We start from the raw sequence: 15,518 nt of genomic DNA on the forward strand, positions 1-15,518 counted from the left end.
CTGCCTGGTGGGGTCACAGAGCCCACGGGGGACACCGTGGGGACACAGTGGCCCTGCAGGGACAGGGTGGCTGGGGGGGATGGAGGTGCCATCACCAGGGCCACCGCGGCCATGGCCCTCAGGGGTGGCTGGGGCTCTGCTGGTGCTTGGGGACACGGCGGCCCTGTCACCGGGGACCGCGGTGGGGACAGGGCGGGAGGTGGCAGCAGGGACCGCGGTGGGCCCTGGTGACGCGGGTGACCCCGCAGGGCCTGGACGAGGCGCTGGCCACCGTGGAAGGGGACAGTGTCCTGGCGGCCGCCGGCCTGGCCTACCTGGGCCCCTTCGCCGCCCCCCGAGCGCCACGAGCTGCTGGCCCGAGCCTGGGAGCCCGAGGTGCCGGGGGGGGGGGGACCTGGGGACACGAGGGGGGGGACACGTGGGGGGACACGAGGGGGGGGACACGTGGGAGGGGGGACCTGGGGGACACCTGGGGGACACGTGGGAGGGGGGACCTGGGAGCCCGAGGTGCCGGGGGTGGGGGGACCTGGGGGACACGAGGGGGGAGGACCTGGGGGACACGTGAGGGGGGGACCTGGGAGCCCGAGGTGCCCGGGGGGGACACCTGGGGGACACGTTGGGGGGGACACCTGGGAGCCTGAGGTGCCGGGAAGGGGACCTGGGGGACACAAGGGGGGGGGGACCTGGGGGACACGTGGGGGACACCTGGGAGCCCGAGGTGCCAGAGGGGGGGGACCTGGGGGACACCAGGGGACACCAGGGGGACACGAGGAGGGGACACGTGGGAGGGGACACCTGGGGGACACATGGCGGGGAGACTTGGGACACACGTGGAGGGGAGACACCTGGAGCCTGAGGTGCTCAGGGAAGGGGACACCTGGGGGACACATGGGAGGGGACACCTGGGAGCCCGAGGTGCCCGGGGAGGGAGTCACCTGGGCCACCCGTGGAGGGGGACCCGGATGCCTGGGCCCCGCGCCGGGGGGACACATGGCGGGGGGGGTGACCTGGACGCCTGGGCCCCATGCGGGGGGGATACCTGGGCTGCATGTGGTGGGGGGACCCGGACGCCTGGGCCCTGTGGGGCGGGATGGGGGTGAAGGGAGCTCCCCGGACGCCTGGGCCCCACAGTGGGAGGGGTGGGGGGGGTTCCAGCCACCTGGGTCCCTGGCGGGTCGGGGGGTGGCAGAAGGGACAGGGGGACCCTCGGGGGGGAGCCCCGGACACCTTGTCCCAGGGGGGCTGCAGGGGGACCCCTGCCCGCCCCGTCCCGGACGCCTGGGCCCGCAGGTGCGGGGGCAGGGCGCCTGCCCTGCGCCCCCCAGTTCTCGCTGGCCGCCTTCCTGGCCCCCCCCCGGCGCCGTGCGCAGCTGGACCCTGCTGGGGCTCCCCAGCGACCCCTTCGCCATCACCAGCGCCGTCATCGTCACCCGCAGCCAGCGGTGAGACTGGGGGGGAGGTCTGGGGGGGGACCTGGGGGGGACGTTGGGGGGATATTGGGGACACTGGGGGGACACTGGGGACATTGAGGGGACTTTGGGGTCACTGGGGACATTGGGAGGATATTGGGGCCATTGGGGACACTGGGGGGACACTGGGAACACTTAGTAGGACACTAGGGGGATCCTGGGAGCCCTGGAGGGGGGCACTGGGGGGGCACTAGGGATACTGAGGGGACTTTGGGGGCACTGGGGGGACACTGGGGACATTGGCAGGATATTGGGGATAAGGGACGCTGGGGGGATACTGAGAGCTCTGGGGGGGCACTGGGGACACTAGGGAGGGGCTCTAGGGGCACTGAGGGGACTTTGGGGGCACTGGGGGGACACTGGGGACATTGAGAGGATATTTGGGACACTGGGGACACTGGGGGGACACTGGGAGCCCTGGGGGGGGCACTGGGGACACTAGTAGGACACTAGGGAGATACTGGGAGCCCTGGAGAGGGGGCACTAGGGACATTGAGGGGACTTTGGGGACACTGGGGGGACACTGGGGACATTGAGAGGATATTGGGGACACTGGGGACACTGGGTGGACACTGGGAGCCCTGGGGGGGGGCACTGGGGACACTGGGGGGGCAGTAGGGACATTGAGGGGACTTTCGGGATGCTGAGGGGACACTGGGGACATTGGGAGGATATTGGGGATACTGGAAGGACACTGGGGGGGCACTGGGAGCTCTGGGGGGGCCACTGGGGACACTAGTAGGACACTAACGGGATACTGGAAGCTCTGGTGGGGGGGCACTGGGGACGCTGGGGGGGGCACTAGGGACATTGAGGGGACTTTGAGGACACTGGGGGGACACTGGGGACATTGGGAGGATATTGGGGACACTGGGGGCCATTGGGAGCCCTGGGGGGGGGCACTGGGGACTTTGGGGATATTGGATATTAGGGGGATACCAGGGACCCTGGGAGGACACTGGGAGGACACTGGGGACACTGTGGGGATACTAGGAGCATTGGAGGGACATTGGGGGGATACTGGGGACACTGGGAGGACATTGGGGACATTGGGGGGACACTGGGAGCATGGGGAGAGGCGGCTTAGGGGCACTGGGGGGACACTGGTCACCCTGCGGGGACTGGCTGGGCCTGGGAGCGTTGGTGGCCGTGGGGTGGCTGCGACCCTCCCCCGGGCCCTGTGTCACCCCCCATGTCCCCCCCGCGTCCCCAGGTGGCCCCTCATGATCGACCCCCAGGGCCAGGCCTGCAGGTGGATCAAGAACATGGAGGAGCCGCGGGTGAGGCTGGCAGCCCCTGTCCCCAGTGTCCCCTGTCCCCAGCGTCCCCTGTCCCCGGGGTCCCCTGTCCCTTCTTGGGGCCCCTTCCGTGATCTCTGGAGTCCCCCCCGGGTCCCCTGTCACCCTCCTGTGTCCTCTGGGTGTCCCTCCCTAATTCTTTGTGTCTGCTGATGGGCTCTGGGTGTCCCAAATGTCCCCTCATGTCCTCTGGGTTCCATGAGACTCCTGGGTGTCCCCTGGGTCCTGTGTCCTGTGGAGTGTCCCCTGAGTCCTCTTAAGTGTCCCCTGGAACCTTCCACATCCCCGAGGTGTCCTGTGCATGCTCTGGGGTGTCCTGGGTCCTCTGTGTCCCCTGGGTGTCCCCTGCACCCTCCTGGCTTCCCCTCCACATCCCCAGGCTCCTACCACGTTCTATGGGTGTCCCTTCCATGTCCCCATGCTCCTCCCATGTCCCTTGGGTGTCCCCTGCTTGTCTGGAGGACTTCTTGGACTCCCAGGGGTGCCCTCCCCCTGGCCCGGCCGCCGCTGGGTGACAGCGGGTGACACGGCGAGGTGACAGCGGGTGACGGCGGCGCGGGGCGCAGGGCCTGCAGGTGACGTCGGCGGTGGAGGCGGCCGAGGCGCTGGGGGTGCTGGAGCGCGCGGCCCCCCTGGGCCACCCGGTGCTGCTGCAGGACGTGGGCGAGGAGCTGGAGCCGGCGCTGAGCCCCGCGCTGGCGCCGCCGCGGCCCGGCCCCGGTCAGCCGGACGCCTGGGCCCCCCGGGAGCCTCGGGATGGGGGCAGGGGGTACCCGGATGCCTGGGCCCCTGGGAGCCTCGGGATGGGGACAGGGGGTACCCGGACGCCTGGGCCCCCGGGGGTATTGGGACCCTTGGGACCCCCGGGATGGGGGCACCTGGGTCCCCTGGGGAGGGGCTGCCCGGACGCCTGGGCCCTCTGGGGTATTGGGACCCTCGGGACCCTCGGGATGGGGGCACCTGGATCCCCTGGGGAGGGGGGTGCCCGAACGCCTGGGTCCCCTGGGGTATTGGGACTCCTAGGACCCTCGGGATGGGGGCAGGGGGTACCCGGACGCCTGGGCCCCCTGGGGTATTGGGACCCTTGGGAGCCTCGGGATAGGGACGCCTGGGTCCCCTGGGGAGGGGTTTCCCGGACGCCTGGGCCCCCTGGCAGTTTGGGCATGGGGGTTCCTGTGTGCTGGGACCCCCAGGGAGCAGTGTGGGGTGTATGGGGACCCCCGGACGCCCGGGCCCATCCCCTGCCCCCCAACTAACGGCCACCTTGTTCCCTCACCGCCCTGCGGACCCAGACGGACGCCTGCTGCTGGGCCTGGGCGAGGGCACCGTGGAGTGTCACCCGGACTTCCGCCTGTACCTGGCCACCAAGCTGGCGAACCCCCACTTCCCGCCGGAGACCGTCGCCCACACCACCGTGGTCAACTTCGCGCTGCTCGAGCAGGTCCCTGGGGGTGGCGGCGGTGCCGCCCGCAGCGGCAGTGTCACCCGCAGCGGCGGCGTCACCCACAGCGGCGGTGTCACCCGCGCAGGGCCTGGAGGCGCAGCTGCTGGCCGTGGTGGTGCGCGAGGAGCGCCCCGAGCTCGAGGAGCAGAAGGACGCGCTGGTTCGCGCCATCGCCGCCGGCCAGGCCCGCCTGGACGAGCTGGAGGACGAGATCCTGCGGTGGGCGCCGTGCCGTCCCCGTCCCCGCGGTGTCACCCGCAGCGGCGTCACCCGCAGCGGCGTCACCCGCCCCGCAGGCTGCTGGACGAGGCGGCCGGCTCGCTGCTGGAGGACGCGCAGCTGGTGACGGCGCTGGAGGGCTCCAAGGCCACCGCCGCCGAGGTGGCCGAGCGCCTGGGCAGCAGCCAGAGCACCGAGGTGGTCATCGACCGCGCGCGCGCGAGGTGAGCGGCCCCGGGCCGCGGCGCCGGCACCGTCGTGGCACCGTCACCATCACATTGCTGTCACCATCATGTCACCATCACTGTCACTGTCACATCACTGTTACCATCACACTACCATCACCGTCACGTCACCACCACCGTCACGTCACCACCACCATGGCGTCACCATCACCATCGCATCGCTATCACTGTCACCATCACATCGCCATCGCATCACCATCACATTGCGTCACCGGCACATTGCTGTCACCTTCACATCACTATCACTGTCACCGTCACCTCCCCATCACGTCCCCATCACCGTCGCGTCACCATCACTTTCGCGTCACTGTCACTGCCAAGGCACCATCACCATTGCATCGCCGTCACCGTGGTGTCACCATCACCATCAATTTCCTGTCACCATCGTATCACTATCACTGTCACCATCACGTTGCCATCATGTCCCCATCGCTATTGTGTCGCCATCACTGTCGTGTCGCCGTCACCACCGCAGCACCGTCACCATTGTGTCGCTGTCACCACCATGTCACTATCACCATCATGTTGCTGTCACCATCGTATCGCTATCACTGTAACCAACACGTTGCCATCGTGTCCCCATCGCTATCGCATCACCGTCACTGTCGTGTCGCCGTCACCGCCGTGGCGCCGTCACCATCGCGTCACCGTCACCACCGTGTCACCATCACGTTGCTGTCACCATCGTATCGCTATCACTGTCACCATCACGTTGCAATCGTGTCCCCATCACTATCGCGTCGCCGTCACCGCTGTGGCGCCGTCACCATCATGTCACCATCGCGTCGCCATCACCGCGGTGTCACCATCACCATCACTTTGCTGTCACCATTGTATCACTATCACTGTCACCATCACGTTGCCATCGTGTCCCCATCGCTATCGCGTCACCGTCACCGTCGTGTCGCCATCACCGCCGAGGTGCCGTCACCATCGCGTCACCGTCACCACCGTGTCACCATCATGTTGCTGTCCCCATCGTATCGCTATCACTGTCACCATCACGTTGCAATCGTGTCCCCATCGCTATCGCATCGCCGCCACCGTCGTGTCGCCGTCACCGCCGCGGCACCGTCACCGTCGCGTCACCGTCACCGCGCCGCGGCTCTCGTCCCCCAGGCGTACCGGCCCTGCGCCCAGCGCGCCTCGCTCCTGTTCTTCGCGCTGGCCGACATGGCCAAGCTGGAGCCCGTCTACCAGTTCTCGCTGGACGCCTACGTGGAGCTGTTCGGGCTCAGCCTGCAGCGCAGCCCGCGCGGCGGCAAGCTGGAGGAGCGCATCCGCGCGCTCAACGACTACCACACCTACGCCGTGTACAGGTGCCGGGGACGCGGCCGCGCCTGTGTGAGGGCCCCGTCTGCTGTGGGGACGGGTGACGTGGCTGCGCCTGTGCGAGGGCCCCATCTGCCGTGGGGACGGGTGACGCATTCGCGGGGTGCCCAGGGACGCGGCTACAGCTGTACGAGGGCCCCATCTGCTGTGGGGACGGGTGACACGTTCGCGGTGTGCCCAGGGACGCGGCTGCACCTGTGCGTGTGCCCCATCTGCCGTGGGGACGGGTGACGTGGCTGCGGCTGTGCGTGTACCCTGTCTGCTGTGGGGATGGGTGAGGCGCTCGCGGTGTGCCCAGGGACGCGGCTACGGCTGTGCATGCGCCCTGTGCTGTGGGGACGGGTGACGCGCTCGCGGGGTACCTGGGGACGCGGCTGCGCCTGTGCGAGGGCCCCATCTGCTGTGAGGATGAGTGACACGTTCATGGGGTCCCCGGGGACGTGGCTACGGCTGTGCGTGCACCCCATCTGCCATGGGGACAGGTGACGTGGCTGCGCCTGTGCGAGGGCCCCATCTGCCGTGGGGACGGGTGACACGTTCGCGGGGTGCCCGGGGACGCGGCTGCGGCTGTACATTTGCCCTATCTGCTGTGGGGATGGGTGACGTGGCTGCGGCTGTGCGTGTGCCCCATCTGCTGTGGGGACGGGTGACGCGCTCGCGGTGTGCCTGGGGACATGCCTGTGGCTGTAGATACACTCTAACTGCCTCAGGTGACACGCTCACGGTGTGTCTGAGGGACGTTGCGGCTGTAGATGCAATCAAACTGCCGTTGAGATGGGTGACATGCTTACGTGTATATGCATAACGTGTGTGTGTGTACATTACAGTGTGCATGGGTGATGCGGTTGTGGCTGCACAGGCACCATAACTACAGTGGGCACTGTTGCTGCTTGCTGTGGGTACGGGTGATGCTTTTACACCATGTGCGGGTGACCCCCCTACAGCTAGTATGGGTGACATCCTACACCATGTGTGGGTGACATGGGGTACAAGCAACACACCGACACTGTGTTGCGGGTGCGGGTGTTGTGCCTACACGGCGTGAGGGTGCCGCAGCCGCTGCTGCGGGTGACGCGGCTCGCGGTGACGCCGCAGGTACGGCTGTCAGAGCCTCTTCAAGCGCCACAAGCTGCTCTTCAGCTTCCACCTCTGCTCCCGCATCCTGGCGGCCGCCGGCAGCCTCCGCCCCGACGAGTTCAACTTCTTCCTGCGCGGCGGCGTGGTGAGTCCTGCCCCGCAACACCCCGCGGCAACACCCCGCAGCTCAGCGCCGCACACCCCTTGGCCCCCGCGCGCACACCCAGCTGCCCTACAGCCCTGTGCCCCACAACAGCACCGCTCCCGACTGTGCATCCCGCGACGGTGCACCCTGCACCCCACAACCACACGACGCACAACCGTGCACCCCACGACTGTGCACACAGCCACGTAACCCACAGCTCACAAGTGTGCACCTCACAAGCGCACACCCCACAAATGCACACCCCACAAGTGGACACTCCCCAACCACACGCCCCACAACCCCTCACCACACAACCTTGCACCCCACAACCTCACACCCCACAACTCTGCACTCCCCAAGTGTGCACCCCCCAGGCACCAGAGCACGTGCCCCACAACTGTACACCCCACAAGCGCACGCCGCACAACCTCACACTGCACACCACACCCCACACCTCACAAGCGCACACCACACAACCCCACACCCAACAATCCCCCACACACAAGCGCACACCGCACAACTGTACCCCCCACAAGCTTACACTCCACAACCCCACACCGCACAACCCCACACCTCACAAACGCACACCCCACAGCCCTGCACCCCACAACCCCGCACCCAAGCGCACACCCCAACTCACACTCCCCAACTGTATACCCCACAAGCGCACACCGCACAAGCGCACAGCACACAACCCCATGTGTCACAAGCGCACCCCGCACACCCGCACCCCGCACACCCGCCCCACGGCAGGTGCAGGACCGCGAGGAGCAGATGGACAACCCGTGTCCCGGGTGGCTCTCGGCCGAGGCCTGGGACCACATCACGGAGCTGGACAAGGTGCCGCATTTCCACGGGCTGAGCCGCTCGCTGGAGCTGCTACCGCGCGACTGGCACCGCTGGTACCGCAGCGCCTGTCCCGAGAGCGCCCCACTGCCCGGTACGGCCCCGGACGCCTGGGCCCTGCGCGGCCCCGATGGCTGCGCCCTGTTGTGGGGGGCGGGAGAAGCCCCCGGACGCCTGGGCCCCATGGCACAGAGCGGGGGAAGCCCCTGGGCACCCAGACCCCAGGGCAAGGGGGGCTGCCCGGACGCCTGGGCCCCATGGCACAGAGTGGGGGAAGCCCCTGGGCACCCAGACCCCGGGGCAAGGACGGCTGCCCGGACGCCTGGGCCCCCTGGCACAGAGCAGGGGAAGCCCCAGGGCACCCAGACCCCAGGGCAAGGGCGGCTGCCCGGACGCCTGGGCCCCATGGCACAGCGTGGGGGGGAAGCCCCAGGGCACCCAGACCCCAGGGCAAGGGGGGCTGCCCGGACGCCTGGGCCCCATGGCACAGAGTGGGGGAAGCCCCTGGGCACCCAGACCCCAGGGCAGGGGCAGCTGCCCGGACGCCTGGGCCCCATGTCATGGGTGGGGGAAGCCCCTGGGCACCCAGACCCCAGGGCAAGGGCGGCTGCCCGGACGCCTGGGCCCCATGGCACAGAGCAGGGGAAGCCCCAGGGCACCCAGACCCCAGGGCAAGGGCGGCTGCCCGGACGCCTGGGCCCCTGGGTGGCAGCCAGGTCTGGGGTCACCCGCAGGCGAGTGGCAGGACTCGTGCAACCAGCTGCAGCGGATGCTGCTCGTGCGCTCGCTGCGGCCCGACCGCGTGGCCCCCTGCGTGGCCGCCTTCGTCGTGTCCACCCTGGGCTCCGAGTTCGTGGAGCCGCCGGCGCCCGACCTGCAGGCCGTGAGCGCGGGGACACCGAGGGGGACACGGGGACATGGATGTGGGGACAAGGATGGGGGGCTTGGATGGGGGAGACAGAGGATGCACGCAGGGGACATAGGGACATGGATGGGGATAAGGATAGGGGGCTTGGATGGGAGACATGGATGGGGACACAGGTGGGGGACACAGGTGCATTGATGGGGACAAGGATGGGGGACATGGGGACATGGTGACACAGGAGGGGGACACAGAGTATGCACGTGGGGGACACAGGGACATGGATGGGGACAAGGATGGGTGACATGGGGACATGGATGGTGACACAGGTGGGGGAAACAGGATGCACATGGGGGACATAGGGACATGGGGACAAGGATAGGGGCTTGGATGGGAGACACGGGGACATGGAGGGTGACACGGGGGGGACACAGTGACATGGATGGGGACAAGGATAGGGAGCTTGGATGGGGGACATGGGGACATGGAGGGTGACACAGGAGGGGGGACACAGAGACATGGATGGTGACAAGGATGGGGGGCTTGGGGGACACAGGGACATGGTGACACAGGTGGGGGACACAGGGACATGGATGGGGACAAGGATGGGGGACACAGAGACGGATGGTGACACAGGTAGGGGAAACAGAATGCACATGGGGGACATAGGGACATGGATGGGGACACAGGTGGGGGACACAGGGACCTGGATGAGGACAAGGATGGGTGACATGGGGACATAGAGGGTGTCACAGGAGGGGGGACACAGTATGCATGTGGGGGACACAGGGACATGGATGGTGACACAGGTGGGGGACACAGGGACATGGATGGGGACAAGGATGGGTGACACGGGGACATGGTGACACAGGTGGGGGAAACGGGATACATGTGGGGGACATGGGGACATGGAACAAGGATGGGGGCTTGGATGGGGGACACGGGGACATGGAGGGTGGCACAGGAGGGGGGACACAGGTGGGAGACACAAGGACATGGATGGGGACAAGGATGGGGGACACAGAGACATGGAGGGTGACACAGGAGGAGGGACACAGTATGTACGTGAGGGACACAGGGACATGGCTGGGGACACGGATGGTACCCAGGGAGGACAGGGGGATGCAGATGGGGGCCGCGAATGGGGACAGGGATGGGGACACGGCTGGGGACCCGGTGGGGGGCAGGGGGATGCGGTTGGGGGTTGCAGCTGGGGACACAAAAGGGGACACAGATGGGGACACGGCTGGGGACTCGGGGCAGGGGGATGCACCTAAGGGACATGGATGGGGGGACACGAATGGGGGGACAAATGGCAGCACAGGGACAGGGCAGGGGGTGTGGGCAGGGCCCCCCGTGTCCCCCTTGCCCACGCGTCCCCTCCCGTATCCCCTCCCGTGTCTCCCCCCTCGTGTCCCCTCCCATGTCCCCTGTGTCCCCTCCCGTGTCCCCCGTGTCCCCTCCCGTGTCCCCGTCAGGAGCTGGTGGGCGCGGGGCCGCGGCGGCCGCTGCTGCTGCTGCTGGCGCCGGGCGCGGAGGCCGAGGTGGCCCTGGAGCGGGTGGCGGGGACACCGGCCGGTCCCCCGCTGCTGCGCATGGCCCTGGGGCCCGGGCGGGAGGCGGCGGCCACCGCGCTGCTGCGACAGGCGCTGCGCGACGGTCAGTGACACCGGGGACACGGCGGGGACCGGGGGACGGGGGGACCACGGAGGGGCCCTGGGGACAGCACGTTGGGACCTCCCGGGTTGGCTGCGTGGCGCTCAGTGACACCGGGGACACAGGGGGACCAAAGAGGGACCCTGGGGACAGCACGTTGGGACCTCCAGGGCTCACTGTGTGGTGCTCAGTGACACCAGGGAGACAAGGCGACCACAGAGGGACCCTGGGGACAGGACGTTGGGACCTCCAGGGTTGGCTGCGTGGCATTTGGTGACACCAGGGACACAGGGGGGACAGGGGGACCACAGAGAGACCCTGGGGACAGCACATTGAGACCTCCCGGGTTGGCTGCGTGGTGCTCAGTGACACCGGGGACACAGGGGGACAGGGACCCTGGGGACAGGGGGACCACGGAGGGACCCTGGGGACAGCACGTTGGGACCTCCCAGGTTGGCTGCGTAGCACTCAGTGACACCGGGGACACAGGGGGACAGGGACCTTGGGGACAGCGCGTTGGGACCTCCAAGGTTCACTGCGTGGGGCTCAGTGACACTGGGGACACAGGGGGACAGGGACCCAGGCCCTGGGGACAGCACGTTGGGACCTCCCGGGTTGGCTGCGTGGCGCTCAGTGACACCGGGGACACAGGGGGACCAAAGAGGGACCCTGGGGACAGCACGTTGGGACCTCCCGGGTTGGCTGCGTGGCGCTCAGTGACACCGGGGACACAGGGGGACCAAAGAGGGACCCTGGGGACAGCACGTTGGGACCTCCAGGGCTCACTGTGTGGTGCTCAGTGACACCAGGGAGACAAGGCGACCACAGAGGGACCCTGGGGACAGGACGTTGGGACCTCCAGGGTTGGCTGCGTGGCATTTGGTGACACCAGGGACACGGGGGGGGCAGGGGGACCACAGAGAGACCCTGGGGACAGCACATTGAGACCTCCAGGGTTGGCTGCGTGGCGCTCGGGGACACGGGGACCCTGGGGACAGCACATTGGGACCTCCCAGGTTGGCTGCGTGGCGCTCAGTGACACCGGGGACACAGGGGGACAGGGACCCTGGGGACAGGGGGACCACGGAGGGACCCTGGGGACAGCACGTTGGGACCTCCCGGGTTGGCTGCGTGGCGCTCAGTGACACCGGGGACACAGGGGGACAGGGACCCTGGGGACAGGGGGACCACGGAGGGACCCTGGGGACAGCACGTTGGGACCTCCAGGGTTGGCTGCATGGCATTTGGTGACACCAGGGACACGGGGGGGGGCAGGGGGACCACAGAGAGACCCTGGGGACAGCACATTGAGACCTCCAGGGTTGGTTGCGTGGCGCTCGGGGACACGGGAACCCTGGGGACAGCACGTTGGGACCTCCCGGGTTGGCTGCGTGGTGCTCAGTGACACCGGGGACACAGGGGGACCACAGAGGGACCCTGGGGACAGCAGGTTGGGACCTCCAGGGTTGGCTGCATGGTGCTCAGTGACACCGGAGACACGGGGGGGACAGGGGGACGGTGACTTGGGGATAGACCCCCAGGGTGGTGGCAGCTGGGGACCCCCCTGGTGGCATTGGGGACCCTGGCATGGGGCCGCTCAGGCTCCCCAGGGTGCTGGAGGTCCCCGCGGTGCCGGGGGCGCGGGTGGCACTCGGGGACCCCCGCGGGTGACGGTGCCGGTGCCGGTGACGCCAGGCTCGTGGCTGCTGCTCTCGGAGGGGCACCTGGCGCCCGGCAGCCTGGGGCGGCTGTTGGGGGTCCTGGAGGCGCCCGGGGACCCCCCTCCGGCGCCCGCCTTCCGCCTGTGCGTGAGCAGCCGCCCGCACCCCGCGCTGCCGCTGCGGCTGTTGGGCACAGCCCGCACGCTGGTGCTGGAGCCGCCCACCGTGAGTGTCCTCAACATGTCCCCAACGTGTCCCCAACATCCCCAACGCGTCCCTGTCCCCACCCCGCATGCTCGTCCTGGAACCGCCCACCGTGAGTGACCCCAACGCGTCCCCAACGTGTCCCCAACGTCCCCACCACATCCTCAATGTGTCCCCAACGTCCCCAATGCGTCCCCAACGTCCCCAACGCATCCCCAACATGTCCCCATCCCCACTCCGCACGCTGGTGCTGGAGCCGCCCACCGTGAGTGTCCCCAGCGCGTCCCCAATGTGTCCCCAACGTCCCCACCACATCCCTGTCCCCACCCCGCACGCTGGTGCTGGAGCCGCCCACCGTGAGTGTCCCCAGCATGTCCCCAACGTGTCCCCAACATCCCCAACGTGTCCCCAGCACTTCCCTGTCCCCACCCCGCACGCTCATCCTGGAGCCGCCCACCGTGAGTGTCCCCAGCGCATCCCCAACACGTCCCCAATGTCCCCAACGCGTCCCCGACCCCACCCCGCACACTGGTCCTGGAGCCGCCCACCGTGAGTGTCCCCAAAGTCCCCACCACATCCCCAGCATCCCCACTGCGTCCCCGTCCCCACCCCGCACACTGGTCCCGGAGCTGCCCACCATGAGTGTCCCCAGTGTGTCCCCGGTGTCCCCACCGTGTCCCCATCCTCATCATCTCCATGCCTGTCCCCACAGCTGCGCCCTGTCCCCATGGCCTTTCCTTGTCCCCATTGCTATTCCTATGTCCCCATCCCCATGTCCCCCCACCCCGACCCCACATCCCTGCACCCCCTCCCCGCTGTTTCCCGCTTCCCCGTCCCCATCCCTCTCCCCCATCCCTCCCTCCCTGTCCCCACGTCCCCCTCGCGGTGTCCCTGTCCCTCCGCCCCGTTCCCGTCCCCCTCCCTCTCCCCCCATCCCTCCCACCCGTCCCCATGTCCCCCCGCAGTGTCCCCATCCCCGTCCCTCCCACCCGTCCCCATGTCCCCCCGCAGTGTCCCCGTCCCTCCCTCCCTGTCCCCACGTCCCCCCCACTGCGTCCTTCTTCCCCCATCCCTTCCGTCCTGTCCCCACGTCCCCCCTGCGGTGTCCCCGTCCCTCCCACCCCGTTCCCGTCTCCGACCCTCTCCCGCTGTCCCTCCACCCCGTCCCCACGTCCCCCCTGCTGTGTCCTTCTCCCCCCATCCCTCCCACCCCGTCCCCACGTCCCCCTCGCGGTGTCCCCGTCCCTCCCGCCCCGTTCCCGTCCCCCGCTGCCCCGTCCCTCCCTCCCTGTCCCCACGTCCCCCCCCCACTATGTCCCTCTCCCCCCATCCCTCCACCCCGTCCCCACGTCCTCCTCCTCGTTGTGTCCCTGTCCCTCCCGCCCCATCCTTGTCCCTCTCCCCCGTCCCTTCCGCCCTGTCCCTGCGTCCCCCCCCCGTCCTCCCGTCCCCGTCCCTTTCCCCATCTCTCCTGTCCCGTCCCCACGTCCCCCTCGCAGTGTCCCCATCCTCCCGCCCTGTCCCCCTCGCAGTGTCCCCATCCTTCCGCCCTGTCCCGCCGCGTCCCCGCACGTCCCCCGCCGTGTCCCTCTCCCCGCGCCCCCCCCGCGGTGTCCCCGTCCCTCCCACCCCATCCCCGCGCCCCCTCCGCGATGTCCCCGTCCCCCTGTCCCTCCCGCCCTGTCCCCATCCCTCTCCCCCGATCCCTCCCGCCCCGTCCCCCCGCATCCCCCCCTCTATGTCCCCATCCCCCCGTCCCGCCGCGTCCCCCTGCGTCCCCCTCGCGGTGTCCTCGTCCCTCCCGCCCCGTTCCCGTCCCCGTCCCTCTCCCCCGATCCCTCCCGCCCTGTCCTCCCACGTCCCCCCCCGCAGTGTCCCCGTCCCTCCCGCCCCGTCCCGCCGCGTCCCCCGCTCTGTGTCCCCGTGTCCCCGCGCCCCCCGCGGTGTCCCCGTCCCCTCCCCGTCCCCCCGCGCCCCCCTCGCGGTGTCCCCGTCCATCCCGCCCCGTTCCCGTCCCTGTCCCCCCGTCCCTCCCGCCCCGTCCCCGCGCCCCCCGCGGTGTCCCCGTCCCCTCCCCGTTCCCCCGCGCCCCCCTCGCGGTGTCCCCGTCCCTCCCGCCCCGTCCCCGTCCCTCTCCCCCGATCCCCCCCGCCCCTTCCCGCCGTGTCCCCGTCCCCCCCCGTCCCCCCGTCCCCCCTCAGGCGCTGACGCCCCCGCGGCCCCGCAGGGGGTCCGGGCCACCATGGCGCGGCTGCTGGCGGGGGCGCGCGAGGCGCTGCTGGCGGCGGGGGCCCCGCAGCGGCGGCTGCTGTTCGCGCTCAGCGCCCTGCACGGGCTGCTCCGGCAGCGCGCGCGCCTGCCCCGCCGCGGGTGGGGCCGCCCCTACGCGTTCGCCGACGGAGACTTCCGAGTGCGCCCGGGAGCGGGGACGGGGGGACGGGGGGGACGGGGGGGACGGGGAGAGGGGGAACGGAGAGGGACATGGGGGGGGGGGATGGAGAGGGACATGGGGGGACATGGAGAGGGATCTGGGCGGGGGGACATGGAGAGGGACATGGGGGAGGGACATGGAGAGGGACACGGAGGGGGGGATGGAGAGGGACATGGGGGGATGGAGAGGGACACGGAGGGGACATGGAGAGGGACATGGGGGGATAGCGAGGGACCCGGGCAGGGGGATGGAGAGGGACATGGCGGGGATGGAGAGGGACATGGAGGGGACATGGAGAGGGACATGGAGAGGGACATGGAGGGGGGATGGAGAGGGACATGGGGGGGGGATGGAGAGGGACATGGGGGGGGGAATGGAGAGGGACACGGAGGGGACATGGGGGAGGGACATGGGGGAGGGACATGGATGGGGGGATGGAGGGACACGGAGGGGACATGGAGAGGGACATGGGGGGATAGCGAGGGACCCGGGCAGGGGGATGGAGAGGGACACGGGGGAGGGACACGGGCCGGGGGGTGGAGAGGGACCCGGGGGGACGGGGAGAGGGACGTGGAGAGGGACATGGGGGAGGGACGTGGGCGGGGGGATGGAGAGAGAAATGGGGAGGA

The 15,518-nt window shown here is 69.4% G+C and overlaps 1 protein-coding gene across 1 annotated transcript; it reads left to right on the forward strand.

The window, feature by feature from the left end:
- Positions 1-248: 248 nt before the first annotated feature.
- LOC148589994 (dynein axonemal heavy chain 2-like) lies at positions 249-14,868 on the forward strand (the record flags this gene model as incomplete). Its single annotated transcript, XM_088539591.1, has 15 exons — positions 249-338; positions 1,291-1,442; positions 2,683-2,749; positions 3,334-3,487; positions 4,060-4,208; positions 4,297-4,430; positions 4,508-4,654; positions 5,151-5,214; positions 5,795-5,994; positions 7,103-7,229; positions 7,983-8,169; positions 8,810-8,958; positions 10,416-10,596; positions 12,289-12,479; positions 14,686-14,868. Coding segments are annotated over 15 exons (2,175 nt in total), but the record flags the coding sequence as incomplete, so codon positions are not given.
- Between the last annotated feature and the right edge of the window lie 650 nt (positions 14,869-15,518).

This window comes from Tinamus guttatus, unplaced genomic scaffold (genome assembly GCF_059628265.1).
Source record: "Tinamus guttatus ecotype Peru unplaced genomic scaffold, ASM5962826v1 Tinamus_guttatus_pri_ptg001868l, whole genome shotgun sequence".
Taxonomy (NCBI): Eukaryota; Metazoa; Chordata; class Aves; order Tinamiformes; family Tinamidae; genus Tinamus; species Tinamus guttatus.